The sequence below is a fragment of the Emys orbicularis genome, chromosome 8 (genome assembly GCF_028017835.1).
Source record: "Emys orbicularis isolate rEmyOrb1 chromosome 8, rEmyOrb1.hap1, whole genome shotgun sequence".
NCBI lineage: Eukaryota > Metazoa > Chordata > Testudines > Emydidae > Emys > Emys orbicularis.
Genome location: NC_088690.1, coordinates 75506042 through 75520640, shown reverse-complemented (window position 1 = coordinate 75520640; position 14599 = coordinate 75506042). Strand labels below are relative to the sequence as shown.

At 44.6% G+C, this 14599-nt stretch overlaps 1 protein-coding gene and 1 pseudogene across 1 annotated transcript; both read left to right on the top strand.

Annotated features, from left to right (window-relative positions):
• The first annotated feature begins 57 nt into the window (after positions 1–57).
• Positions 58–9433, top strand: LOC135882943 (protocadherin beta-16-like; annotated as a pseudogene).
• Positions 9434–9494: 61 nt separating this feature from the next.
• On the top strand, positions 9495–14574 carry LOC135882942 (protocadherin beta-16-like). Its single transcript, XM_065409969.1, has 2 exons — positions 9495–11969; positions 14416–14574. The coding sequence occupies exons 1-2, from the start codon at positions 9495–9497 to the stop codon at positions 14572–14574; spliced, it is 2634 nt and encodes an 877-aa protein (XP_065266041.1).
• The last annotated feature ends 25 nt before the right edge of the window (positions 14575–14599 follow it).

The window sequence follows — 14599 nt, the reverse complement described above, 5'->3', positions numbered from 1 at the left end:
TTACAAATGAAGTCAATATCGGAGGACAAATCGTTTTCCCTCTAGGACAACATATGAATGGCTGCAGCAGCTTTGCAGAGAGGCCCGTGTTTCAGATCTGACCCGGGAATGGCTGGCGGAATGGAGAATCGCTCCAGGAAAAGGCAAGTTCTGTCTTTCTGTCTATGTCTGTGTGTGTCCCTGGGGGCGTGTGAGACGATCCGCTATTCTGTGCCCGAAGAGAAGAAAAGCGGGTCACTAGTTGCTAATATTGCAAAGGATTTGAAACTGGATGTAGGGAAATTGTCTGGTCGCAGTGCTCGGCTAGTTTAAAAAAGCACCAAGCAATATTTTGAGCTGAACACAAGCTCCGGGGATGTGGTAATAAAGGAGAAAATAGACCGTGAAGATCTGTGCGGACAGAGAGATCCGTGTTTGCTGCAATTCGAAATTGTGTTGGAAAATCCACTGCAGCTGTACAGAATGGAGGTGCAGATAGATGATGTGAATGACAATAACCCTAAATTCTCTAAAAATGAATTTATTTTAAAAATACCTGAACTACTCCCTGTAAATAGCCGCTTCCCCTTGGAAAGGGCCCAAGATTCAGACATAGGAACAAACGGCGTCCAGAGTTATGCAATGAACTCCAATGAGCACTTCAGTCTGGATATGCATTCCCGGGGGGACGGCAGTAAATACGCGGAGCTGGTATTAGAGAAACAATTAGATCGGGAGGAGCAGGCGCAGTTGATGCTGATTCTCACAGCTGCCGATGGGGGCCTGCCACAGAGAACCGGCACAGCCCAAATACGCGTTAATGTGCTGGACAGCAACGATAACTTTCCGCAGTTTAGTCAGTCAGTGTACAAGGTGCAGTTAATGGAAAATAGTCCGCGAGACACTTTGGTCACTAAGGTTGAAGCCAGTGATTTGGATCAAGGTTCAAATGCAGAAATCACCTATTCATTCAGGCAGGTGCCTGACAGATACCTCAAGTTATTCAAATTAAATCAATTGTGTGGAGAAATCGCTGTTATGGGGTTAATTGACTATGAAGAAAGAAGCAGTTATGAGATGAACATGCAGGCCACAGATGGCGGGGGTCTATATGCGCACTGCAAAGTCCTAGTGCAGATCGAGGACATGAATGACAACGCCCCGGAAGTGAAGCTAACATCCCTCACCGGCACCATACCCGAGGACTCTTCCCCTGAGACAGTGGTGGCCCTGTTCAGTGTGAGAGACCGAGACTCCGGGGACAATGGCAGAACGCTCTGCTCCATTCAGGACAATGTCCCTTTTGCTTTAAAATCGACTCTGAAGGATTATTACGAGCTTGTTACACAAAAGCCCTTGGACCGAGAGAAAGTGCCTGAGTATAACATAACCATCACAGCCACGGACCGGGGGACTCCGAGGCTCACCTCAGTGAAGATCATCCAAGTTCAGCTATCGGATATTAATGACAACCCCCCTGTATTTAATGAAAGTTCATACGTCATTTACCTGAAGGAGAACAACCACCCGGGCCTGTTGATTGGAACTGTCCATGCTGCTGACCTAGACACAGAGCAGAATGCCAAAGTGACGTATTCGGCATTGCCTGGCAACATCGGTGACCTCCCCTTCTCCTCCTCCTCCATCTCCATAAACTCCGAGAACGGGAACGTGTACGGTCTGCAGTCTCTCGATTATGAGCAAACGAGGGATTTCCAGGTTACAGTGAGAGCTGCAGATGGCGGGTCCCCTCCACTGAGCGCTGAAGTCATTGTCCGGGTTGTGATAATTGATGAAAATGACAACGCCCCCTTCATTTTATACCCTCTGCAGAACAGCAGCGTCCCCGCTAATGACCTGGTTCCCAGGTCGGCGGAGGCGGGTTACCTGGTGATGAAGGTGGTGGCTGTGGATGGAGATTCCGGTCAGAATTCTTGGCTTTCCTACCAGCTGCTCAAGGCCACAGACCCAAGTCTCTTCGCTGTGGGGCTCCAAACCGGGGAAGTAAAAACCAGCAGGCCTGTAACGAGCCCAGACTCTGTTAAACAGAAACTTATCGTCCTGGTTAGAGACAACGGAGAGCCGCCCAGATCCACCACCTCGACGCTTAATGTGCTTCTGGTGGATGGGTTTTCAGATGCCTACATGCAGTTACTGGATGTACCAGAAGAGGAGGAGCAGCAGGACACGTTAACCCTGTATCTAGTCATTTCTTTGTCTTTCATTTCATTCCTTTTTCTGGTTTCTGTGGTAACCATTATCTCCATCCGGCTGTACAAGACAAGGCCGCGAGCAGTATGTTGCATCCTCCAGGAACTTTTATTGTGACCCCAACTTCCCCACAAATCCTGCGGATACGAGCGGCACTGGGACTCTGCCTCAATCTTATTGTTATGAGGTTTGCTTGACAACTGGGTCTGGCACCAGCGAATTTAAATTTCTCAGGCCGCTGGTACCGTCTCTACCCGCTGACCCCAGCGTTGCAGGAGGGTCCATTTTTGACTCTCAGATTAACTCTCAGCAAAGGAGGAGAAAGAATCGGTGAGAGAGGTGAGTGCTTATTTCTCTCCATTTGCATGAATATATTTGTTTCTACTGCTCTGAAAATTACTTATATTATTTCCATAAATGTCTAGAGACGTTTTTTCTTAGGGAGCTTTTTCTGTAGTTGATTCATTTATTTACACTTGTATAAATAACAGGAGTACTTGTGGCACCTTAGAGACCTTAGTCTCTAAGGTGCCACAAGTACTCCTGTTATTTTTGCGGATACAGACTAACACGGCTGCTACTCTGAAACCTTACACTTGTATGATGTTCAGGTTAATATATTTGTACTTAATTCCTTTTTATATGTTATGTTCTTTTCCTCTATAAAAGGCCATTCAACAAAATGTGATATTTGTCTCTGTGCAGACTCTCTGAGCTCTGCAAAGAAAGATTGAAGGTTGATAAAGGAAAATTACAAAAAAGTAATTGTCTATGTATTTATCAAGAACTCAATAATAGCAGAATTATGTGACCTAGGTAGTGGGTTATGCAGGGGGCTCTATGGAATCTGAAATTTTACAAAAAATCTGAGCTTGACCTTGCTTCTTCAGTAGTATTTTCGGAGGTAATCTATATGAGGTGCGAGTTCTAGGGTTACTGCATGAAGGTGAAATGACAGAGATCAGGGAAACGTTAAAGTAAAATAGAAGTATCTAAGGGAGGGATTTCCCAACACCTCCCCTGAATTTCCCCATCATCCCCCTCCACAGTGGTCATTATTTACATGTGGTGTTGCCAGTTTAGTCCTTGGTTGGAAATTTGAATTGAAACATTAATACACACTTTAAAAGCAGATAAAGCAGATGATAAAATACTTGTACCTGAAAAAGCATAAAAGGTTTGAAAAGTATGACTAAAGACCAACTTCTTCACACAGATATTGTTTTTCATGGCAGTTTTGGTACCTTCGTTTCAGTGATGTTGACCAACCTAATAATTTGAAATTATGATTTGTAAGCAAGGTCTGAATGAGTTCTCCTCTGACAGCTAGTGATGAGCCAGGCTGTGGAGTGGGGAAGGCATCAGGGCCAGACCATATTTACATGAACACACCTAATCTGCCTCGGTATCCAGGAGACAAGATGTGTTGCCAAAGTGATCAGATTTGGCTGGTGTTGGGTTAGAAATCACTTTTAATGAATGTGGGGGTAATGAAATGTTACCTTTATTGAATGAGTAAAGGGCAGCACAAGTGTATTTGACCTGTCCTGAGGAGGGTGACCTAAGTGCTTAATTTGTGCCAGGGCTGAGCCTGGCTTGAGCTCTGACGCATCTTTCATTACAAATTAAGCACTGGTCACACCCTCAACTGAACTGCACTCGCTAAGCAGAGAGTGTGGATGCAAGATCTCAGTGGAGAGAGAAAGGGATGGGGACAGGCGTTTTGCTTGGTGGTGTGGGCTCTGCCTAAGAGTCACAGCACTATTTGACCTGCCCCTTCCCCTGTTTAAAGATAGAGCTTTTTAGGCTACATGGAGAGTCTTGTGTGTGTGTGTGTGTGTGTTTTTTTAAGTGACCACTAGAGCTGAAATCACTGATAATCAGGTCTAAGTGCTCAAACCTCCTGTGGGAGAGTGTTTCCATGGAAGAGACAGCTCAGCCTGTACTAGCAGTGAGGTTCCCTTACTGAGAGATGAAATCACTGAGAGCTGGGTGGAATCTCAGGAGACTGATTCGCAGAGGTCACAGTGCCAGGTGGCAGCAGAAGGTGATAGCACAGGGCCATCAGTGACAGAGCAGTGGACTGAATGGTGGCACGATGCACAACAGTTGCCATACTGCGTGACCTGAGTGAGTGATGAGTGGCTGAAGGAATTGAGCAAGGTGCCTTCTCTCCCCTACCACCCAGAGTGGGAGGTGAACTCATGCAAAAGCACCTCTGAACTCTGGGTCTCTACTGACCAAGGACAACAACTATGAGTGGGGTTCAGTGGAGGGAGAAAGGAGGGGCACATTAAAAGAACATTTGTTTGTTTTAGTAACTTTGCTCCAGAATGCTAGGTTTGTGACTGGGAAACTTACACATTTCATACTAGGCCAAGATTTTTAAAATGTATTATTTTCCAAGGTTGTTATCTCACATCGTTGCTATCTCGAGAGGGCCTTATCTTGGGGAGTTTCTGTACTAAACATTTTTATTATTATACATTATTTTTTACATAAGAGCATAAAAACAGCCATACTGTGTTGGACCAATGGTCCATCTAGCCCAGTATCCTGTCTTCCAACTGTGGTCAATGCCAGGTGCTTCAGAGGGAATGAACAGAACAGGAAATCATCGAGTGATTCATCCCCTGTCGTCCACTCCCAGCTTCTGGCAAACAGAGGCTAGGGACACTCAGAACATGGTATTGCATCCCTGCCCATCCTGGCTAATAGCTATTGGTGGACCTATCCTCCATGAACTTGTCTAGTTTTTTTTTTTTTTAAACCCTGTTCTAATTTTGGCCTTCACAACATCCCCTGGTAAAAAGTTCCACAGGTTGACACTGCATTGTGTGAAGCACTTCCTTTTGTTTTAAACCTGCTGCCTATTAATTTCATTGCATGACCCCTAGTTCTTGTATTATGCGAAAGAGTAAATAACATTTCCTTATTCGCTTTCTCCACACCAGTCAAGATTTTGTAGACCTCTATCATATCCCCTCTTAGTCATCTCTTTTCCAACCTTAAAAATCCCAGTCTTTTAAATCTCTCCTCATATAGAATCTGTTCCTTACCCCTAATCATTTTGGTTGCCCTTCTCTGTACCTTTTCCAATTCCAATATCTCTTTTTTGAGATGGGGGCAGTTTTCAAGATGTGGATGTACCATGGATTTATGTAGTGAAATTGTAGCAGCTTGGTTTGCGAGACCAATCAGCAAAGCCAATGCTGATAAAACTACGTGAAAAGGCTGCAAAACACCCAGCCTCTTGTCAAGGTTCCTTCCCCACTCTGAACTTTAGGGTACAGATGTGGGGACCTGCATGAAAACTTCTAAGCTTAACTAACCAGCTTAGATCTGGTTTTGCTGCCACCACTCCCAAGTGCTAACTCCCTTCTCTGGGTAGCCTTGAGAAACTTCTTCACCAATTGCCTGGTGAACACCGATCCAAACCCTTGGATCTTAAAACAAGGAGAAATTAACCTTTACCCCTCCTTTCCTCCACCAATTCCTGGTGAGTCCAGATCCAACCCCCTTGGATCTTAAAACAAGGAAAAATCAATCAGGTTCTTTAAAAGAAGGGTTTTAATTAAAGAAAGAAAGGTAAAAATCATCTCTGTAAAATCAGGATGGAAAATAACTTTACAGGGTAATCAGATTCAAAGAGCCCAGAGGAACCCCTTCTAGCCTTAGGTTCAAAGTTACAGCAAACAGAGGTAAACCCTCTAGCAAAAGGTACATTTACAAGTTGACAGGGCCGGCTCCAGGCACCAGCTTAACAAGCAGGTGCTTGGGGCGGCCAAGGGAGAGGGGCGGCACCTGCGGCAATTTGGGGGCGGCAGGTCCCTCGCTCCCTCTGGGAGTGAAAGACCTGCCGCTGAACTGCCGCCGCCGATCGCGGCTTTTTTTTTTTTTCCCCAATTCCCCCGCCGCGGATCGCGATCGTGGCTTTTTTTTTTTTTTTTTTTTTTGCTTGGGGCGGCAGAAATGCTGGAGCCGGCCTTGCAAGTTGAGAAAACAAAGATAAACCTAACACGCTTTGCCTGGCTGCTACTTACAAGTTTGAAATATGAGAGACTTGTTCAGGAGATTTGGAGAGCATGGATTGATGTCTGGTCCCTCCTAGTCCCAAGAGCGAACAACCCCTAAAACAAAGAGCACAAACAAAAGCCTTCCCCCCACCAAGATTTGAAAGTACCTTGTCCCCTTATTGGTCCTTTGGGTCAGGTTTCAGCCAGGTTACCTGAGCTTCTTAACCCTTTACAGGTAAAAGGATTTTGGAGTCTCTGGCCAGGAGGGATTTTATAGTATTGTACACAGGAGGGCTGTTACCCTTCCCTTTATAGTTATGACACCTCTGGACTGCATTGACATGCAGAAAGTCTTATAAGCCAGTCACTGTCAAAGCCAATTTTAGAAGTACTTAATGAGGCTGTTAAGTATGCTGGAGACACAACACAGTTTATATGAACAAACAGAGCTGTCGCATCATGCTTTCTATTTAAGCAAGAGATACCACACGCTACAAACTGGAGGCCAATGTTAAGTGCATTGTCACTTGTTAATCCTGAAGTGGACACTGGATCCAAACAAGACCAGCAAATGCTCACTATCTTTCGCAAGGAACTCAACTGACTGACTAGAAGCATGTGCTGGAACAGTGAAAGACTCAGTCACTGAAAAAGTGAAGAACTTTCACCACATTCAAAACCAGAAAATTAACAGAGCTGTGCAAGATTACAAGAAACCAGGAAGGATGTAGATATCTAGGGCTTCACAGTAGGCTTGAGGAGCCAACTTTAATTTGTATGATTTTAAAACATGAGTAAAATCTAATAAAATGGTCATGAAACATTTTTCAGTTTTTACTGTGGGTCCATACAGCACACCTTTGCCTTCCTGGTAGGCCTTAACCCCCCTGTAAATTTGATTTCCCCCTCCTGCCCTTCAGTTCCTGGGGAAAAAAGGAGTTTTAAAGGAAAATGATCTAAGGAAAATGTAAACTTCATCTTATTTGTCCATCAAACCCTTTGCAATATGAGCAGCCAGCAGTGGCAGCGGTTTTGATGGAAGAGGCAGTGTTTACTGATATTCTATAAAATGAACATCATTTACAGCTTCTGGAGTTTATGAATCCATAGCAATTAATACAGATATGAAAGACCCCTATTATATGCATACATAAGAACGGCCATACTGCATCAGACCAAAGGTCCATCTAGCTCAGTATCCTGTCTTCCGACAGTGGCCAATGCCGGTGCTCCAGAGGGAATGAACAAAACAGGTAATCATCCAGTGATCCATCCCCTGTCACTCATTCCCAGCTTCTGGCAAACAGAGGCTGGGGACACCACATCCATGCTCGTCCTAACTAATAGCCATTGATGGACCTATCCTCCATGAACTTATCTAGTTCTTTTTTTTTTACGCTGTTCTGGTCTTGGCCTTCACAACATCCTCTGGCAAAGAGTTCCACGGGTTGATTGTGGGTTGTGTGAAGAATTTGAAATACTTTTGCTTGTTTTAAACCGGCTGCCTATTAATTTCATTTGGTGCCCGCATTTCTTGTGTTATGAAGGGGGAGGGATAGCTCAGTGCTTTGAGCATTGGCCTGCTTAAACCCAGGATTGTGAGTTCAACCCTTGAGGGGGCCACTTAAAGATGGGGCAAAAATCAGTACTTGGTCCTGCTAGTGAAGGCAGGGGACTGGACTCAATGACCTTTTGGGGTCCCTTCCAGTTCTATGAGATAGGTATATCTCCATTTATTGTATTATTATGAGAAGTAGTAAATAACACCTCCTTATTTGGTTTCTCCACACCAGTCATGATATATTATAGACCTCAGTCATATCTCCCCCCTTTATCAGTCTCTTTTCCTAGATGAAAAGTCCCAGTCTTACTATCTTTCCTCTGATATAGTGATATAGTGGCAGCTGATGGCATCAATGAGATTTTTATAGGCAGCAAGTAATTGTCCAAGTTATTTGATTAAAATGACAATGCCCCTTTCATTTTATGCCTTCTTCAGAACAGCACCTTCCCCATTTAATGACATGGTTCGCAGAGCAAGGAAGGCAAATCCGTGGCTGTAGATTGAGATTCTGGTCAGAATTCTTTTCTCTCTTACCAAGTGCTGAAGGCCGCTGATGCAGATTTATTCACTGTTGGACTCCAAAATGCAGAAGAGAAACCACGATCCCATTTACGGAGCGTGACTCCTTTACGCAAAAGCTAAATATTATTAAAGACAATGGACATCTCCCCAATCCGCTGCTGCGATACTAAATATACTGCTAGTGGAGGATTTTCAGATGCACATATGCAATCCAGTGACATAACTACGCAAGAGAAATGTGATGGGACATTAAATATATACCTAGTTGCGCCTGATGAAGTGGGCATTCACCCACGAAAGCTTATGCTCCAATACATCTGTTAGTCTTAAAGGTGCCACAGGACTCTCTGTTGCTTTTTACAGATCCAGACTAACACGGCTACCCCTCTGATACTAAATATATACGGTACTTCTCTATGGTTTCAAGTTCATTTTTCTTGTTTCTCTTATGGCCTGTATTGCCATAAAATATATAAGATAAAAAAATCAGGAGAAAGATACGTTTGCTTCTTCCAATTGTTATGGGAGACCCATTTTGTCAAATAATTGTGTAGCTGCCAAGACGAGATCCCGTCCCCACAATTACCTATATGATGCGTGCTTAATCACTGGGTCGATCCTAGAAAAGAGAATCATAGATTTAGGGATTCCCAAAGTGTTGTAACTTTGTAGACGAAAGAGAAGCGATGGGACGTGTGATAGACTTGCAGTAACTTGTTTACTTAGCTGTGAAGAATAAAAGAATTGTCATGTGAGAGAAGAAACTGTGGTGTGGAAGGATCACAATTCAATATACTATTATATTATTTTGCAACTCTCTATCTCCTCTAATCGGTAATAATCTGCCTTAATATTTCACAGTTTTCACTGTGAAATGTTATAACCACAATTTATACTTAATAGAGAAAACTTTGCTGTGCAGTTAATAACTGCACATAGTAAGTTTAAAATGTAAACATCATGGGATGTCTTATTTTAGCTGAGCCACAAGGTGGCGATATTAGCAAAGACGGTGCTGAAAATGCAGTCTTTCGGACTCCGTCAGCACTCAGTGGAAGCTGTACTCAGACATCTGGATCCAGACGGCAACGGCTCTGCGCCGGGAACGGGTGGCAAAGGATTACAGGGAAAGGGCGACTGAATAATTATAAATAAAGTCAATATTGGAGGACAAATCGTTTCCCCTCTAGCACAACATATGAATGGCTGCAGCAGCTTTGCAGAGAGGCCCGTGTTTCAGATCTGACCCGGGAATGGCTGGCGGAATGGAGAATCGCTCCAGGAAAAGGCAAGTTCTGTCTTTCTTTCTATGTTTGTGTGTGTCCCTGGGGCCGTGTGAGACGATCCGCTATTCTGTGCCTGAAGAGAAGAAAAGCGGGTCCCTACTTGCTAATATTGCAAAGGATTTGAAATTGGATATAGGGAAATTGTCTGGTCGCAGTGCCCGGCTGAGTTCTAAAAGCACCAAGCAATATTTTGAGCTGAACACAAGCTCTGGGGATGTGGTAATAAAGGAGAAAATAGACCGTGAAGATCTGTGCGGACAGAGAGATCCGTGTTTGCTGCAATTCGAAATTGTGTTGGAAAATCCACTGCAGCTGTACAGAATGGAGGTGCAGATAGATGATGTGAATGACAATAACCCTAAATTCTCTAAAAATGAATTTATTTTAAAAATACCTGAACTACTCCCTGTAAATAGCCGCTTCCCCTTGGAAAGGGCCCAAGATTCAGACATAGGAACAAACGGCGTCCAGAGTTATGCAATGAACTCCAATGAGCACTTCAGTCTGGATATGCATTCCCGGGGGGACGGCAGTAAATACGCGGAGCTGGTATTAGAGAAACAATTAGATCGGGAGGAGCAGGCGCAGTTGATGCTGATTCTCACAGCTGCCGATGGGGGCCTGCCACAGAGAACCGGCACAGCCCAAATACGCGTTAACGTGCTGGACAACAACGATAACTTCCCGCAGTTTAGTCAGTCGGTGTACAAGGTGCAGTTAATGGAAAATAGTCCGCGAGACACTTTGGTCACTAAGGTTGAAGCCAGTGATTTGGATCAAGGTTCAAATGCAGAAATCACCTATTCATTCGGGCAGGTGCCTGACAAAGTCCTCGAGTTATTTCAGCTAAATCCGTTCACTGGCGAAATCACTGTTTTGGGAATAATTGATTTTGAAGACGCAGCAATGTATGAAATAGAAGTTCAGGCCACCGATGGCGGGGGTTTATCTGCGCACTGCAAAGTCCTGGTGCAAATTGAGGACATGAATGACAACACCCCGGAAGTGACGCTGACATCCCTCACCAGCACCATACCTGAGGATTCCTCCCCTGAGACAGTGGTGGCCCTGTTCAGTGTGAGAGACCGAGACTCCGGGGACAATGGCAGAACGCTCTGCTCCATTCAGGACAATGTCCCTTTTGCTTTAAAATCGACTCTGAAGGATTATTACGAGCTTGTTACACAAAAGCCCCTGGACCGAGAGAAAGTGCCTGAGTATAACATAACCATCACAGCCACAGACCGGGGGACTCCGAGGCTCACCTCAGTGAGGATCGTCCGAGTTCAGCTATCGGATATTAATGACAACGCCCCTGTATTTAATGAAAGTTCATACGTCATGTACCTGAAGGAGAACAACCACCCGGGCCTGTTGATTGGAACTGTCCATGCTGCTGACCTAGACACAGAGCAGAATGCCAAAGTGACGTATTCGGCATTGCCTGGCAACATCGGTGACCTCCCCTTCTCCTCCTCCATCTCCATAAACTCCGAGAACGGGAACGTGTACGCTCTGCAGTCTCTGGATTATGAGCAAACGAGGGATTTCCAGGTTACAGTGAGAGCTGCAGATGGTGGGTCCCCTCCACTGACCTCTGAAGTCATCGTCCGGGTTGTGATAATTGATGAAAATGACAACGCCCCCTTCATTTTGTACCCTCTGCAGAACAGCAGCTCCCCAGCTAATGACCTGGTTCCTAGATCGGCAGAGGCGGGTTACCTGGTGACGAAGGTGGTGGCTGTGGATGGAGATTCCGGTCAGAATTCTTGGCTTTCCTACCAGCTGCTCAAGGCCACAGACCCAAGTCTTTTCGCTGTGGGGCTCCAAACCGGGGAAATAAAAACCAGCAGGCTTATAATGAGCCCAGACTCTGTTAAACAGAAACTTATTGTCCTGGTTAGAGACAACGGAGAGCCGCCCAGATCCACCACCTCGACGCTTAATGTGCTTCTGGTGGATGGGTTTTCAGACGCCTACATGCAGTTTCTGGATGTACCAGGAGAGGAGGAGCAGCAGGACACGTTAACCCTGTATCTAGTCATTTCCTTGTCTTTCATTTCATTCCTTTTTCTGGTTTCTGTGGTAACGATTATCGCCATCCGGCTATACAAGACAAGGCAGTGCCGAGAGCAGTATATTTCATCGTCCAGGAACTTTTATTGTGACTCCAACTTCCCCACAAATCCTGCGGAGACGAGCGGCACTGGGATTCTGCCTCAATCTTATTGTTATGAGGTTTGCTTGACAACTGGGTCTGGCACCAGCGAATTTAAATTTCTCAGGCCGCTGGTACCGTCTCTACCCGCTGACCCCATCGCTGCAGGAGGGTCCATACTTGACTCTCAGATTAACTCTCAGCTAAAAGGGGAGAAAGAATCGATGAGAGAGGTGAGTGCTTATTTTACTCCATTTGCATTGATACCTTTTTGAATATGTGTGTCTCTACATCTCTGAAAATTACTTAGAAGGCAATCACAGAACCATTAATGTGGCATCCTGCTCTCTCTCTAGTTGTAGGAACAGAGCGGCACTCGGGGGAGAGCCGGCTGTTGCTGCGGGGGAAAGAGGGTGAGAAACTGCTGTGCTGTGCAGGGCAGGTGGCTGATGTGGGTGGGGGGGTTCTCTCTCTCTCCTCCTTCTTCAGGGGGTTTGCTCAGGCTGCTGTCTGAACTTTAAGAGACAGTATGCCCACACACACTCCCTGTCCCACACTCTCCTCCTGCTCCCGCCTCCCATGCACACTTCAGTTGAAAAGAGCTGACAATCTAATAAAGGATGCCTATGGAAGGATGGGGTTAAAACCTGCATCCTGTAACGCTGTACCTGCTCCATGGGGCAATGCAAACCCTTCCCAAAGCACCCTGAGGCCAATTGCACAGCGGGATAGTTGCTACCCACAGTGCACAGCTCCCTGTGTCCATGCAAGAGCTGCTACTGTGGATGTGCTCTGCTGACACAAGGAGCATAGTGTGGACATGCAACAACCGTTTAATTAAAGTGGCATAACTTTTTGCACAAAACTCTGTCCTGTAGACAAGGCCTAAGATTACTTCCATAAATGTCTAGAGATAGTTTTGTAGGGATCTTTTTCTGTAGTTTATTCATCTTTTCCACTTGTATGATGTTCAAGCTAATATATTTGTGTTTAAGTACTTTCCTTTATGTACTCCTATGCTATTTTCCTCTCTAAAAACATGTATCGAACTGTGATACTGGTCTCTGTGCAGAGTCTGTGATGTTTGCAAAGCAAGGCTGAAGCTTCTCAAAGGAAATTAAAAAAGTAATTGTTTATGTATTTCTCAAGAACTCAATAGCAGCGGAATTATGTGACCTAGATAGAGCCCCCTGCAGAACACTCTATGGAATCTGAAATGTTACAAAGAATGTGTGTCTGCCCTTGCTTCTTCAGTAGTGTTTTCAGACGGTGAATCTCTGAGGTGCGAGTTGCCGGGCTCCTGCGCGAATGTGAAATGACGGAGATCAGGGAAACGTTAAAGTAAAATAGAACTACTTAAGGAAATGTAAACTGCGCTTTATTTTTCCATCAAACCCTTTGCAACGAGAGTAGCCAGGAGTGGCTGCGGTTTCACGGTGGGACGTACTTGTAGAAGGAAGAAGCAATGTTTACTTAAATCCTATGAAATCACCATCATTTACAGCTTCTGGAGTTTATGAACCCATAGTAATCAACCGTGATGTGAAAGACCCCTATTACATGCATAACGTTGATATAGTGGCAGCTGATGGCATCAATAGGATTTTTGCTGGCAGCAAGTCATTGTCCAGGTTGTTAGTATTTAATTAAAATGTGAACGGCCCCTTTATTTTATACCGTCTTCAGAACAGCACTTCTCCATTTAATCACCTGGTTCGCAGTGCAAGGAAAGCTGGTTACCTTGTGCCCAAGGTGGTGACTGTAAATGGAGACTCTGGTCAGAATTCTTGTCTTTTCTACTAATTGCTAAAGGCCACTGATATAGGTCTCTTCACTGTCGGACTGAAAATGCTGAAGAAAAATCACAATACCAATTATGGAGCGAGACTCCTTTAAGCAAAAACTAGATGTCATTCTTAAAGACAATGGACACTTGCCCTAATCCACTTCGGCGATGCTAAATTTATTGCTGTTGGATGGGTTTTCAGATGCGCGTATGCAATTCAGTGACATAACTACGGAAGAGGAATGTGATGGGATATTGAGTATATACTTAGTTATCTCTTTGGCTTCAATTTCGTTGTTCTACTTGTTTCTGTTGTGGCCTGTAATGCCATAAAATATATAAGACAAGAGAATCAGGAGAAATACACTGATCTGCTTCTTCCAATTGCCATGGGAGACACATTTTTTTCGAATGAAGCCAGGACTGGATCCCTTCCCCACACTTACCTATATGATGTTTGCTTAACAAGTAGGTCCATCACTAGTTAGTTCTAGTTTATTAGGCTGCAGTTTCCTAGATTTCCTCTTGGCCACCCTAATAAGCCAAGGATTTAGAGATTTCCAGGATATCGCTAACCTCGTGACGAAAGAGAAGCGAGGGGAAAGGGGATCCACTTGTAGTAACTTCTTTACTTAGCTAGCTGTGAAAAATAAAAGTATTGGGGTGTGAGAGAAGAAACTGTGGTGTGGAAGGATCACAATTCAATTGGCTATTGTATAATTTTGCAACTCTCTATCTCCTCCAATCGGCAATAATCTACCTTAATATTGCACAGTGTTTAGTGTGAAATATTATAACCACAATTTGTACTTAATAGAGAAAACTTTGCTGTGCAGTTAATAGCTGCACATAGTAAGTTTAAAATGTAAACATCATAGCATGTCTTATTTTAGCTGAGCCACGAGGTGGCGATATTAGCAAAGACGGTGCTGAAAATGCTGCCTTTCGGACTCCGTCAGCACTCAGTGGAAGCTGTACTCAGACATCTGGATCCAGACGGCAACGGCTCTGTGCCGTTGACAAAGGATTACAGGGAAAGGGCGGCTGAATAATTACAAATAAAGTCAATATTGGAGG

Bases quoted from the DNA above. Each gene is read 5' to 3' on its own strand.
- LOC135882942 (XM_065409969.1), top strand. From the start codon at position 9,495: ATGGCTGCAGCAGCTTTGCAGAGAGGCCCGTGTTTCAGATCTGACCCG. The intron at 11,970-14,415 runs GTGAGTGCTTAT...GTCTTATTTTAG, and splicing joins AGAAAGAATCGATGAGAGAG to CTGAGCCACGAGGTGGCGAT.